The sequence below is a fragment of the Bombina bombina genome, chromosome 11, assembly GCF_027579735.1.
Source record: "Bombina bombina isolate aBomBom1 chromosome 11, aBomBom1.pri, whole genome shotgun sequence".
NCBI classification, from domain to species: domain Eukaryota; kingdom Metazoa; phylum Chordata; class Amphibia; order Anura; family Bombinatoridae; genus Bombina; species Bombina bombina.
The window spans coordinates 131,935,392-131,949,706 of NC_069509.1; the positions used below are offsets into that span (position 1 = coordinate 131,935,392).

Consider the following 14,315-nt stretch of genomic DNA (forward strand, 5'->3'; position numbering starts at 1 on the left):
CAATACCCAAGCTATAGAGGACACTGAATGCAAAAACGGGAGGGTACAAAAGGCGGCCCATTCTGAGGGCACCAGGCCTGAAAACCCCTACCCAACAAAATCCTGCTTCGTCTGAAGCCCAGAACAACTTTGAAAAAAAAGGAAAAGGCCCAAGGACACTAACCCGCAGATAGTCCACAAGCCTTGCTAGAGATTGCAGGAACTAGACTCGACAGCCTTCAAGAGACACCGTCGCCCAGCAGTCGGTCTCCAAGCAACACACCCCTTACTAAAGAAAGGGAACAAACTACCGTATTCTTCTACAAAGAAGAGAAGCCACGGAGAAAACATGATTGTACTTGTAAAGCGCGGCTAATCCCCCTTAAGGGACTCAAGGCGCCGCTTATTTTATCAACCTTGAACGGAGGAAAGGCTGAGTAGACCTCGCCAGGGATTGAACTTGCAACCCTCAGTTTGCTACAGTGCAGAGTAGCCACAGTGAATTAGTATGCTGAGCTAGCTTCCAGCTAGCATATAGAACTCCAGAAAAGAACTCTAAAAAGGGCACAACGAGTCCTAAATAAAAACACAGAGCAAAAAAACAGAGAAACCGGGTCAGGCTAACAGAGACCCAACCAGTGTCATAGAAACAAGGGGAGGCGACACCCAGACCCCAGAAATACAGAAACCACGGGATAAGGTCGGGAGTCTGAAACAGAGAGAGGATCTTCCCCTAACACAGTGCAACCGCACTCTAGAAAGCAACTGAAGACGAAGGTCCCTAAGTTACAAAAACACTGCATGCTGCAGTCATCTAAAAATGTCTCTGAAACTTAAATACTTGCAGGGCAAATATAAAGCAGCTGAAGATAGGATCCTTCAGATTGCTAAGTATCCACTAACCAGCGGATAACGTTGCAGGCTATCTAAGAGCCGCCAGTCCGTCCCACAAATCTTGAATGTGGAGAAAGGAGAAACCTCAAAGAAGCTTACCGTACCTCGAATGCTCTGAGGACAAAATAGCAGAGCAACAGATCTTGGATCCTGCTCCAACACCAGACCAGGTCAAGCGACAGACATGTCTGATAGACAGGGTGAAAAAAATACCCCAACCACAAGCCCCCAAGGAATGGAAGAAAAAAGGGGGGACTCACCCACTCCAACAGAGCTCGGGTGCCAACCCAATTCGCTCCTCCAAAATAAGGCACTGCCAAGGAGAACCCCTAGGACCTGGAACAGAGAAAAGTGCAATAGATCCGTAGGAAGACCTGTCACAGTCTCTACGTAGAGAGATCAATTTACAACAGATGCTGCCCCTTACAGAAATAAGCCACCTGATCCAACCTCCTACACACAGGGCAGGACAATGACCCTCCAGAGAGAGGAAACCCCAGTTCATAAGGAAGACAAACTATCCCCTCAAAAGGGAATCTGGGACAAAAGGCAAAGAATGACTGGGGGATGAGGGAAGTGGGGGAGGTATTTAAGCCTTTGGCTGGGGTGTCTTTGCCTCCTCCTGGTGGCCAGGTTCTGAATTCCCAAAAGTAATGAATGCAGCTGTGGACTCTTTCCATTTATGAAGAAAATGTTACTTGCCACTTCTAATCCCACCCTAACCACACCCACTTCTTCACCCCCTCTTTGCATATTTTAAGCCATTGTGAAACATTTTGTAATATTGTTATTATTTTATACCATAATAAATTAAATAATGCTACATACAGTAATACAGTCATATATATATAGAGAGAGATATATAAATTGAAATGTCAGACCTAATTTGTCAATAGAATTTGAAGGAAGAATTAGATTACATAGAAACATAATTATAATAAGATATCTAACTGAGACATATTTGAACATTGTATTTACAGATTGATAGAAATGTTTATTAAATAAAAAAATGTATGTACATAGGTAGTAGGTTTTGAATAAACGATTTGGAATACTTTTATGTAGATAATCGATCATAATTTGAGAATAAAAAGTAATTGATCTTATAAAAATACTATCTTTGAGAAACAAAAATATTAATTGGCAAAATAATAACCTTTGTAAGGATTGCTCGCACACCCGCTAGACACCAAATGATCGTTCACACTTAGAAAAGTAAACATTGAATGTCACGAGTCAATGTTTACTTCCTAGACGTCATGCAAACGAATGCGCATGCGTCAACAATTAGAATATCATGAACGAGCAATGAGGGTGACGTAAGGAGAGGGTGGAGAGAGGACTAAGGACAGAGTGTGGTTACGGGCATGTAAGAGGGGCGGAGCGAGGCGGGGAGATGCGGAGCAAACAGCTTACAAAAGATTAGGAAAATTGTTTAGAAATTAATTACTAAATTAAACAAATAACAATGCGGTTTGATCATACATACCTATAGCAGTGTAAATATGAAATTGATAAGTAAACGAGTTTACCATCACTTTAACTCTACCTTCTTCTCCACTTTCACTTTTCCTCTGCAATCTCTCTCTCTCTGCCCAGTTTACCCTCTCAGAGATTTTTTCCATGCACTTTTATGGCTATATAATATCCCTTTAGATAATAGTTGTAGCACATAGCACAAAATGTGTGTTTTTCAGTGCTGCAATAGGAATGTACATTCTGCAAATATAATGTGCCAACTTCGCTACTTACAACCTGCTACCAGACTTCAGACCCAACATTCACTAACTTTCACTTGCCACCATTAAATTTCCACTTGCCAATTCAAATAAGCATATACATATATATTTATTTATTGCTGCCCAGGGCTATGCGATTTGCCCCCTGCGCTAGGTGGTTTGCCATGGCTGCCTGCATTAAAACGAGGCTCCCATTGGAACCTATGGGGGCGTGTTACGATTGGCTACAGCGTGATTCATCATTTTACACAGAAAAATATTTTGGTTTTGTGGGGGTAGGAACTGCAGAATGTATAAGAAAATGAAAGGGTGATTATTTATATATTTTAGCGTTTACAATGATTTTAATCAATGAAAGTGCCCTTCATTTAGTCTTTTCTTACACATATTGTTGTGCGTATATCTTAACTTTACAATCACTTTAATGGCAGCATACTATTTTATAACTATTAAACACCAACATAACAGTATTCTTCCTAAAAGTATCCAGTGAGACAGAGGATATAGGTAAAGGTCGCAGAGTTATCTCTATTTGCTGTTCTCCCATCCAGAGGGATTTTTTAAGTTTTTTAAGTTTAAATTTTTTCCCCAGGAGCCACAAAGACTAGTGCAAAGGGTTGCATGAGGCCCTCGGGACACCAGTTGGCCATCTCTGTTGCACATAAGCTTCATGTACATATTTACAGAAAGAGAAGTGCTCTATCAGGAACAAACAACAGCTCTTTTAGCCCAATTCTCTCTTTCTTTTACAGAGAATATAAGTAAGTCTGATCCCACCTAAAATGGCCAGTCCAACTCAAAAATACTAGACAATCCTCCTCTGAATGAGGAACTTGGCAACTCCAGACTTCTGTGAGCCTCATCAGTGAGGTGTAACCATTTCCCTATAGGCAAATTGGGTAATTTGTCCACGACTTGTGTACCCCATCACCCATTTGGTGTAACCATTTCACTCTAGGCAAATTGGGTAGGGTGTCCACATCTTGTGTCCCCCATCACCCATCTGGTGTAACCATTTCACTCTAGGCAAATTGGGTAGGGTGTCCACATTTTGTGTCCCCCATCACCCATCTGGTGTAACCATTTCACTCTAGGCAAATTGGGTATGGTGTCCACGTCTTGTGTCCCCCATCACATGTCTTCATGTAAAGTTTTTTAAAATATATAAATCCTACAGAAGTACTGCTTCTTCCATTGTTGAACGTTTGAAATTTTCCAATATGTTAATTTTTTTTAGGACAAAAAAAACCTCACCTGGATACATTTGAGTTGGCTCTTATCTTCACTTGGCAAAGGATGTTGGGTAACCGTTCAGGGACCAGCACTCGGATTTGGTCCACTGCACTGCAAAGTTTTAAATATCCCAAATAAAGACCAGGTGGCAGAGCTTGACTGCTTCTTCTATGGTAAGCTATTTTTTCCTAAGAAAAAAAATAAAGTATATAAAATATAAAGTTGTTAAAACAAAAAAATATTTCTTTACAGTATATTTATATCTCATAATTCAAATGACATACAGTATCTCACAAAAGTGAGTACACCCCTCACATTTTTGTAAATATTTTATTATATCTTTTCATGTGACAACACTGAAGAAATGACACTTTGCTACAATGTAAAGTAGTGAGTGTACAGCCTGAATAACAGTGTAAATTTGCTGTCCCCTCAAAATAACTCAACACACAGCCATTAATGTCTAAACCGTTGGCAACAAAAGTGAGTACACCCCTAAGTGAAAATGTCCAAAGTGGACCCATAGTGTCAATATTTAGTGTGGCCACCATTATTTTCCAGCACTGCATTAACCCTCTTGGGCATAGAGTTCACCAGAGCCTCACAGGTTACATTACGGACCTGGTGGATGTTAGAGACCTTGCACTCTCCCACCGTCCATTTGAGAATGCCCCACAGATGCTCAATAGGGTTTAGGTCTGGAGACATGCTTGGCCAGTCCATCACCTTTACCCTCAGCTTCTTCTGTTGGAATACTGCCCTGCGGCCCAGTTTCCGAAGGGAGGGGATCATGCTCTGCTTCAGTATGTCACAGTAGATTTTGGCATTCATGGTTCCCTCAATGAACTGTACCTCCCCTGTGCCGACAGCACTCATGCAGGCCCAGACCATGAAACTCCCACCACCATGCTTGACTGTAGGCAAGACACACTTGTCTTTGTACTCCTTAACTGATTGCCGCCACACACGCTTGACACCATCTGAACCAAATAAGTTTATCTTGGTCTCATCGGACCACAGGACATGGTTCCAGTAATCCATGTCCTTTGTCTGCTTGTCTTCAACAAACTGTTTGCAGGCTTTCGTGTGCATCATCTTTAGAAGAGGCTTAGTTCTGGGACGACAGCCATGCAGACCAATTTGATGCAGTGTGTGGTGTATGGTCTGAGCATAGACAGGCTGACCCCCCACCCCTTCAACTTCTGCAACAATGCTGGCAGCACTCATACGTCTATTTCCCAAAGACAACCTCTGGATATGACGCTGAGCACGTGCACTCAACTTCTTTGGTCAACTATTGCGAGGCCTGTTCTGAGTGGAACCTGCCCTGTGAAACCGCTTTATGGTCTTGCCCACCGTGCTGCAGCTCAGTTTCAGGGTCTTGGCAATCTTCTTAAAGCCTAGACCATCTTTATGTAGAGCAACAATTCTTCTTTTCAGATCCTCAGAGAGTTCTTTGCCATGAGGTGCCATGTTGAACTTCCAGTGACCAATATGAGAGAGTGTGAGAGCGATAACACCAAATTTAACACACCTGCTCCATATTCACACCTGAGACCTTGTAACACTAACGAGTCATATGACACCGGGGAGGGACAATGGCTAATTGGGCCCAATTTGGACATTTCCGCTTAGGGGTGTACTCACTTTTGTTGCCAATGGTTTAGACATTAATGGCTGTGTGTTGAGTTATTTTGAGGGGACAGCAAATTTACACTGTTATACAGGATATACACTCAGTACTTTACATTGTAGCAAAGTGTCATTTCTTCAGTGTTGTCACATGAAAAGATATAATAAAATATTTACAAAAATGTGAGGGGTGTACTCACTTTTGTGAGATACTGTATATAGAAAATCTGTCCAGTAGCTTCAAATTCAAATTGTTTTAAAACAGGGGACAAGAATAAGGTTTGTTCTAGCAACCAATGGCAGGATGTAATGTCATCAAATGATTATATTAAAACATGACATTTGTTATTTTAAAATAAGTAGATTTTGTTTCTGTGTCCTTGCGAGTCGCACACGAAAATTGATACAAGAAAAAAAATATTACACGTATGTATAAGTTTAAAGCAATATAACACATACAGGGGCTTGGAAATTTCCATTAGTCATGGACTAGTAAGAAATTCCAGCAGACAAGTAATTAATTAAAGGGACAGTAAAGTTAAAATTAAACTTTCCTGATTCAGATAGAACGTACAGTTTTAAAGAACCACTCAATGTAGTAGAATTGCATAATTAACAGGTGAATAATAAAAAGACAAGGCAATAACACCTACTCTGAATTTCAAATAAGCAGTAGATTTTTTTTTTTCCTGGCAAATTTATTTTCTCTCCCGTTTTCCGGCCCCCTGTATCATGTGACAGACATCAGCCAATCACAGACTAGTATACGTATACCCTTTTTTGAAGAGCAAACCAAGGTAGGCTCACAGGAGCACTCTTTGGAAACAATTTTTGTGACAGTGTGCACCATTGCTGCAAACACTACTGGCATAGAATGCTAAAGTCAGGTGCACACTACTGAGGTCCTGTGGTGTTACCTTGATTTACTTTTTAAAAAAGGATACCAAGAGAATTAAACAAATTTAATATCAGGAGTAAATTGGAAAATGATTTAAAATTGTACACTCTAAACCATGAATGTTTAATTTTGAATTTCCCTATAAGTTTTTGCCTATGTTTTACCCAATATTGAATGGGTTAGCTTCTTAATTTTGTCCCTTTCTGGTAAACTATACAGTAGTTATTTTTTGCATTTCTGCTTATAGCCATGTAATAAAAATTATTAGTCCCACTTGTCACTTTAAAGATGAAATTGAGTATATGGGTATGATAACAAGATGAGCTAAATGTTGTTTGTTTTTCAAAATATTTAAAAATTGTTCATTCCTCACCTTCAAATGTTCTTGTAAAGGAAATATCAAACCATCGTTAAAATGAAGAGAAAAATGGATTTTTAACAGTCTTAGACTGATCCGAATAATCCATACTTATTTGATTCATAAAGTAGATTATGATGACAGCACCGTTAGAGCGTATTTCATATGTCTACAAGATTTACAGTGACAAGTAACATCGGAGCTCTAGTGCTGGGTACACATTCCTGAACATAACACACACCTCGTCCATTTCCTTCCTCAGAACTACTGTAAGCCGAGAAAGGTCAACTCACATGCAGTGTCATCAGCAGGACGTCCAGAGCACTAGGTTCATCCGGTGATGAGACAGACTTCCTGTGAGTCTGCAGTTTGAACACCGACATCCAGCGTACGTTCTCCAGGGGCTGGTTCAATTTCAACTCCTTCAGGGTCACTATGAGGATGTTTCCCTGTTTGTCTTTAATAGGTTCAAAGAATACCTGTCCCAGGTCTTGGATTCCTAGGAGACCCTAATAGGGAAAAAGAAGGCAAAACACTTTCTGACCTCTAATGATTATGGTTAAATACAGTCACATAGACACATGCACACTTAGTTTAATGGTAGGTAAGGTAGTAATGCTACCTGTTCAGTAAATGAGTATTCCATCATATTCATATTAATGAAAACTCTTCGCAACAATTATATAAACATCCCGTTACCCACATAAGCTATACTGGGGGACTGTCATCCCTAAAACACTTTGGGCTAGATTACAAGTGAGGCGCAAATGTTTTTGCGCAAGCGATATCGTGTTTTCGCGATCCATTTTTTAATTGTGCTTATATTACAAGTTGAGCGAAATTGCGCTTTTTACGCAACAATTTTTACTTCGATCACAGAGCTGTGGTTAACTGTTTTGCAAAACTAAAAAGTACAATAAAAATGTACAGTTACACTCATAATAACACTGTCTAATAAAAATGATGTTAAAAAAATATTATACAAAAAAAATGATAAGGGCTCAAAGATATGAGATCTGGGGTGCTAGAAAAAAAAAAAGCCGCCAAAGTACTTTAACATAGAGATACATACAGATACATTGCTAAATATGTATTTGAATATATATATATATATATATATATATATATATATATATGTGTGTGTGTGTTTAACTGTGTATTTACTATAAATATTTCACATTCCAATGTTCTGCACATAGCAGAATATGTTCTATGTATTTTGTCAATAGATATTCCTATTTATATCTCTGTATATATCTATACCTATATATAATCATCTATATACTGTATCTATATATATATATATGTATAAATATATAGTTATTTAAAAAACAATCAGAGATATGTAGAAATATTTAATTATGAAAAAAAAAGAAAATTTTCAGTTATGTTAAGAACATAACTAAAGACCCCTGCTCCATAACTTGTCCACCTGCTCTGAGGCTGCGGACAGAAATCAACCAGATCGAATTTGATCAGGTTGATTGACACCCCCTGAATGGCCGAGAATCTGCAGGGGGCAACATTGCACCAGCAGTTCACAAGAACTGCTGGTGCAATGTTAAATGCCGACAGCGCATGCTGTCGGCATTTATCAATGTGCTGCGGACATGATACGCTACATTGTATCATGTACGCTCACACTATGTTAAATATACCCCTTAGAGTTAAATATACCCCTTATCTTTCAGTTACTGCCCAGCTGCAGGTAAAGAAAAAAAAAAGTAAGAAATGAACAGCAGCCAATCAGCATCAGCAGTGCTGAGCTCATGAACTCTTTTACTGTGATCTCATGAGATTTCACTTAACTCGTATGAGATTTTATAGTAAACTTCCTATAACTGAACACGAGTGTGCATGAGGCACACTCCCTTGCAGGTCCCGGGACAGACATACTGATTTGCTGCTTAAAGTCCTTTACAATGGGGTGTGAATACTTAGGACATTGTGAGGTAAAATATCTTTCTTTTTTACATAGAGATGTTCAGGTGATATTTTCTAGTCAGCTTTTTACAGCTATACTGCATCACTTTCATGTGCTTCAACATTTGGGTATCATGTCCCTTTAATGGTAAAATACATGTACAGGCAATGTACTAAGTAATTATTTTGGAATAATCCATATTTCTAGGTAGGTAATATGTCCAGAGACAAAAATGATATATAATTGCCATGTGTAGAACATCCAAATGACATTGCTGACCTGGTGTCATAGTATTTTTATGTCAGTAGAGGTCACTTGGGCTCACCTGTATTTATTTTTAGGTAAGTTAAAGGGAGTAAACATAGTCTAATTCAGAAAAATTCTACAAAAAAAGCCTAAAAATACATTTACAACATATACATTATATTCTTTTATCAAACAAGTAAATTTGTCTTGGTATCTTTTGTTAAAACAATGTTTATAAGACTGTTCTATATATAGTGCTCAAGGCATGCGCATGTTATTGAGACTACCTAAGTATGCTGTCATGAAAAGGAGCCACTTTTCAATACAGAGGATACCAAGATAAAGAGACACATTTGATAATAGACGTTAGCCCTTATTTTTTTAATTTAAATGCTATCTGAATCAAGCCCCAAGTCCCTTTGAGTACTGAGATATTCTGATGGCATGTCTGAGATAGATTATTGTTAAAGGACCAGTCAACACAGTAGATTTGCATAATCAACAAATGCAAGATAACAAGACAATGCAATAGCACTTAGACCTTGAATACGTTCGCCTAAGTTATCAAATAAAGCTGTCAAAAAGCCGCAGGGCGATGAGCAGCGGACTGTGACAGTTATCACTCATCCGATCTCGCTGCCCTTCGGCTTTTTCCCAGCTTTATTGCTAGCCTGTCACTAAGCACTCACACTAAACTACACTGTTCTACCCCCTATACCGGCGCCCCCGGAGCCCCCCGCAACTAAATAAAGTTACTAACCCCTAAACCGCCGCTCCTAGACCCTGCCGCAACTCTTATAAATGTATTAACCCCTAAACCGCCGCTCCTAGACCCCGCCGCAAGTCTTATAAATGTATTAACCCCTAAACCGCCGCTCCCGGACACCGCTGCCACCTACAGTATACCTAGTAACCCCTATCCTGCCCCCCCTATACCGTCGCCCTCTATTATAAAATTATTAACCCCTATCCTGCTGATCCCGCACCTCTCCGCAACTAAATAAATAGTTTAACCCCTAAACCGCCGCTCCATGAACCCGCCGCAACCTATAATAAATTTATTAACCCCTATCCTGCCCCCCACTACGCCGCCGCCACTGTAATAAAATTATTAACCCCTAAACCTAAGTCTAACCCTAACCCTAACGCCCCCTAACTTAAATATTAATTAAATACATCTAAATAAATTAACTCTTATTAACTAAATGAATCCTATTTAAAACTAAATACTTACCTATAAAATAAACCCTAATATAGCTACAATATAAATAATAATTATATTCTAGCTATCTTAGGATTTATATTTATTTTACAGGTACCTTTCAATTTATTTTAACCATGTACAATAACTATTAAATAGTTATTAACTATTTAATAGCTTACCTAGCTAAAATAAACTGAAATTAACCTGTAAAATAAAAACTAACCTAAGTTACAATTACACCTAACACTACACTATACTTTAATAAATTATTCCTATTTAAAAATAAATACTTACCTGTAAAATAAACCCTAAGATAGCTACAATGTAATTAATAATTATATTATAGCTATCTTAGGATTTATATTTAGTTTACAGGTAACTTTGTATTTATTTTAGCTAGTTAGAATAGTTATTAAATAGTTATTAACTATTTAATAACTACCTAGCTAAAAGAAATACAAAATTACCTGTAAAATAAATCCTAACTTAAGTTACAATTAAACCTAATACTACACTATCATTACATTAACTAAATAAATTAACTACAAATAACTACAATGAAATACAATTACATAAACTAACTAAAGTACAAAAAATAAAAAAAGCTAAGTTACAAAAAATAAAAAAATAAGTTACAAACATGTTAAAAATATTACAACAATTTTAAGCTACTTACACCTAATCTAAGCCCCCTAATAAAATAACAAACCCCCCCAAAATAAATAAAATCCCTACCCTATTCTAAATTACATAAATTTCAAAGCTCTTTTACCTTACCAGCCCTTAAAAGGGCCATTTGTGGGGGCATGCCCCAAAAAGTTCAGCTCTTTTGCCTGTAAAAGAAAAATACAACCCCCCCCCCCCAACATTAAAACCCACCACCCACATACCCCTAATCTAACCCAAACCCCCCTTACAAAAACCTAACACTAATCCCCTGAAGATCATCCTACCTTGAGTCGTCTTCACTCAGCCGAGCCACCGATGGAACTGAAGAGGACATCCGGAGCGGAAGAAGTTAATCCTCCAAGCGGCGCTGAAGAAATCTTCCATCCGATGAAGTCATCATCCAGGCGGCGCTGAAGAAGTCTTCGATCCGGCCGATGTCATCTTCAAAGAGGCGCTGAAGAGGTCTTCTATCCGGGCGAAGTCATGTTCCAAGCCGGGTCTTGAATCTTCCTTCCGCCGACGCGGAACCACCTTCTTCACCGACGGACTACGACGAATGACGGCTCCTTTAAGGGACGTCATCCAAGATGGCATCCCCTCAATTCCGATTGGCTGATAGAATCCTATCAGCCAATCGGAATTAAGGTAGGAAAATCTGATTGGCTGATGGAATCAGCCAATCAGATTCAAGTTCAATCCGATTGGCTGATCCAATCAGCCAATCAGATTGAGCTCGCATTCTATTGGCTGATCGGAACAGCCAATAGAATGCGAGCTCAATCTGATTGGCTGATTCCATCAGCCAATCAGATTTTTCCTACCTTAATTCCGATTGGCTGATAGAATCCTATCAGCCAATCGGAATTGAGGGGACGCCATCCTGGATGACGTCCCTTAAAGGAGCCGTCATTCGTCGTAGTCCGTCGGTGAAGAAGGTGGTTCCGCGTCGGCGGAAGGAAGATTCAAGACCCGGCTTGGAAGATGACTTCGCCCGGATAGAAGACCTCTTCAGCGCCTCTTTGAAGATGACATCGGCCGGATCGAAGACTTCTTCAGCGCCGCCTGGATGATGACTTCATCGGATGGAAGATTTCTTCAGCGCCGCTTGGAGGATTAACTTCTTCCGCTCCGGATGTCCTCTTCAGTTCCATCGGTGGCTCGGCTGAGTGAAGACGACTCAAGGTAGGATGATCTTCAGGGGATTAGTGTTAGGTTTTTGTAAGGGGGGTTTGGGTTAGATTAGGGGTATGTGGGTGTTGGGTTTTAATGTTGGGGGGGGTTGTATTTTTCTTTTACAGGCAAAAGAGCTGAACTTTTTGGGGCATGCCCCCACAAATGGCCCTTTTAAGGGCTGGTAAGGTAAAAGCGCTTTGAAATTTATGTAATTTAGAATACGGTAGGGATTTTTTTTATTTTGGGGGGGTTTGTTATTTTATTAGGGGGCTTAGATTAGGTGTAAGTAGCTTAAAATTGTTGTAATATTTTTAACATGTTTGTAACTTATTTTTTTATTTTTTGTAACTTAGCTTTTTTTATTTTTTGTACTTTAGTTAGTTTATGTAATTGTATTTCATTGTAGTTATTTGTAGGTAGTTTATTTAGTTAATTTAATGATAGTGTAGTATTAGGTTTAATTGTAACTTAAGTTAGGATTTATTTTACAGGTAATTTTGTATTTCTTTTAGCTAGGTAGTTATTAAATAGTTAATAACTATTTAATAACTATTCTAACTAGCTAAAATAAATACAAAGATACCTGTAAAGTAAATATAAATCCTAAGATAGCTATGATATAAGTATTAATTACATTGTAGCTATCTTAGGGTTTATTTTACAGGTAAGTATTTATTTTTAAATAGGAATAATTTATTAAAGTATAGTGTAGTGTTAGGTGTAATTGTAACTTAGGTTAGGATTTATTTCACAGGTACATTTCTCTTTATTTTAGCTAGGTAGCTATTAAATAGTTAATAACTATTTAATAGTTATTGTACATGGTTAAAATAAATTGAAAGGTACCTGTAAAATAAATATAAATCCTAAAATAGCTAGAATATAATTATTATTTATATTGTAGCTATATTAGGGTTTATTTTAAAGGTAAGTATTTAGTTTTAAATAGGATTCATTTAGTTAATAAGAGTTAATTTATTTAGATTTATTTAATTAATATTTAAGTTAGGGGGCGTTAGGGTTAGGGTTAGACTTAGGTTTAGGGGTTAATAATTTTATTACAGTGGCGGCGGCGTAGTGGGGGGCAGGATGGGGGTTAATACATTTATTATAGGTGGCGACGGTGTAGGGGGGGCAGATTAGGGGTTAATACATTTAATATAGGTTGCGGCGGGTTCAGGGAGCGGCGGTTTAGGGGTTAATACATTTATTATAGTTGCGGTGGGCTCCGGGAGCGGCGGTTTAGGGGTTAATATGTATAGAGTAGCTTGCGGTGGGCTCCGGGAGCGGCGGTTTAGGGGTTAATATGTATAGAGTAGCTTGCGGTGGGCTCCGGGAGCGGCGGTTTAGGGGGTAATAACTTTATTTAGTTGCGGCGGTGTAGGGGGGGGTCAGATTAGCGGTGTTTAGACTCGGGGTACATGTTAGGGTGTTAGGTGTAGACAGCTCCCATAGGAATCAATGGGATGTCTGTCAGCAGCGAACTTGTACTTTCGCTATGGTCAGACTCCCATTGATTCCTATGGGATCCGCCGCCTCCAGGGGTGGCGGATTGAAAACCAGGTACGCTGGGCCGGAAAAGTGCCGAGCGTACCTGCTAGTTTTTTGATAGCTAGCAAAAGTAGTGAGAATGTGCCGCACTTGTGTGCGGAACATCTGGAGTGACGTAAGAATCGATCTGTGTCGGACTGAGTCCGGCGGATCGAAGCTTACGTCACAAAATTCTACTTTTGCCGGTCTCGAGCCTTTGATAACTAAGGCGAATCAGCCTCGCCACAAATACGCTGCGGAATTCCAGCGTATTTGAGGTTGACGGCTTGATAACTACCCCCCTTAGTCTGAACTTCAAATGAGTAGTGGATTTTTTTTCTGACAATTTTAAAAGTTATGTCTTCTTCCACTCCCCCTGTACCATGTGACAGCCATCAGCCAATCACAAATGCATACACGTACCATGTGATAGCCATCAGCCATTTACAAATGCATACACACTTATTCTTGCACATGCTCAGTAGGAGCTGGTGACTCAAAAAAGTTTAAATATAAAAAGACTGCACATTTTGTTAATTGAAGTAAATTGGAAAGTTGTTTAAAATAGCATGTTCTATCTGAATAACGAAAGTTTAATTTTGATTGAGTGTCCCTTTAAGTACTATCATTGTTGCCTATATGGGAGCCCAATCTGGTACTTTCAATGGGGCGGGCGCCGGGCAATAAGGCATTCAGTTGACTTAAAAGAAGGCTTCAGGAGAGATGTGACCAGCCTTGTATGTAAACAGGTCTCAACAAGGTGCTAAACAATACCTTACATGGAATTTTACTCCATATCCACTACACACCATGAGGCCGATTTATCAATGTCTGTC

At 39.1% G+C, this 14,315-nt stretch overlaps 1 protein-coding gene across 1 annotated transcript in view; it reads right to left on the minus strand.

The window, feature by feature from the left end:
* The window catches only part of LOC128641853 (ankyrin repeat and fibronectin type-III domain-containing protein 1-like), a 258,194-nt gene that overhangs the window by 73,802 nt on the left and 170,077 nt on the right, over positions 1-14,315 (minus strand). Inside the window, exons 12-13 of the mRNA XM_053694414.1 lie at positions 7,027-7,242; positions 3,867-4,033 (exon numbers count right to left, since the gene is read on the minus strand). Coding sequence (XP_053550389.1) covers positions 3,867-4,033; positions 7,027-7,242 — 383 coding nt within the window. The remainder of the gene's footprint in view (positions 1-3,866; positions 4,034-7,026; positions 7,243-14,315) is intronic.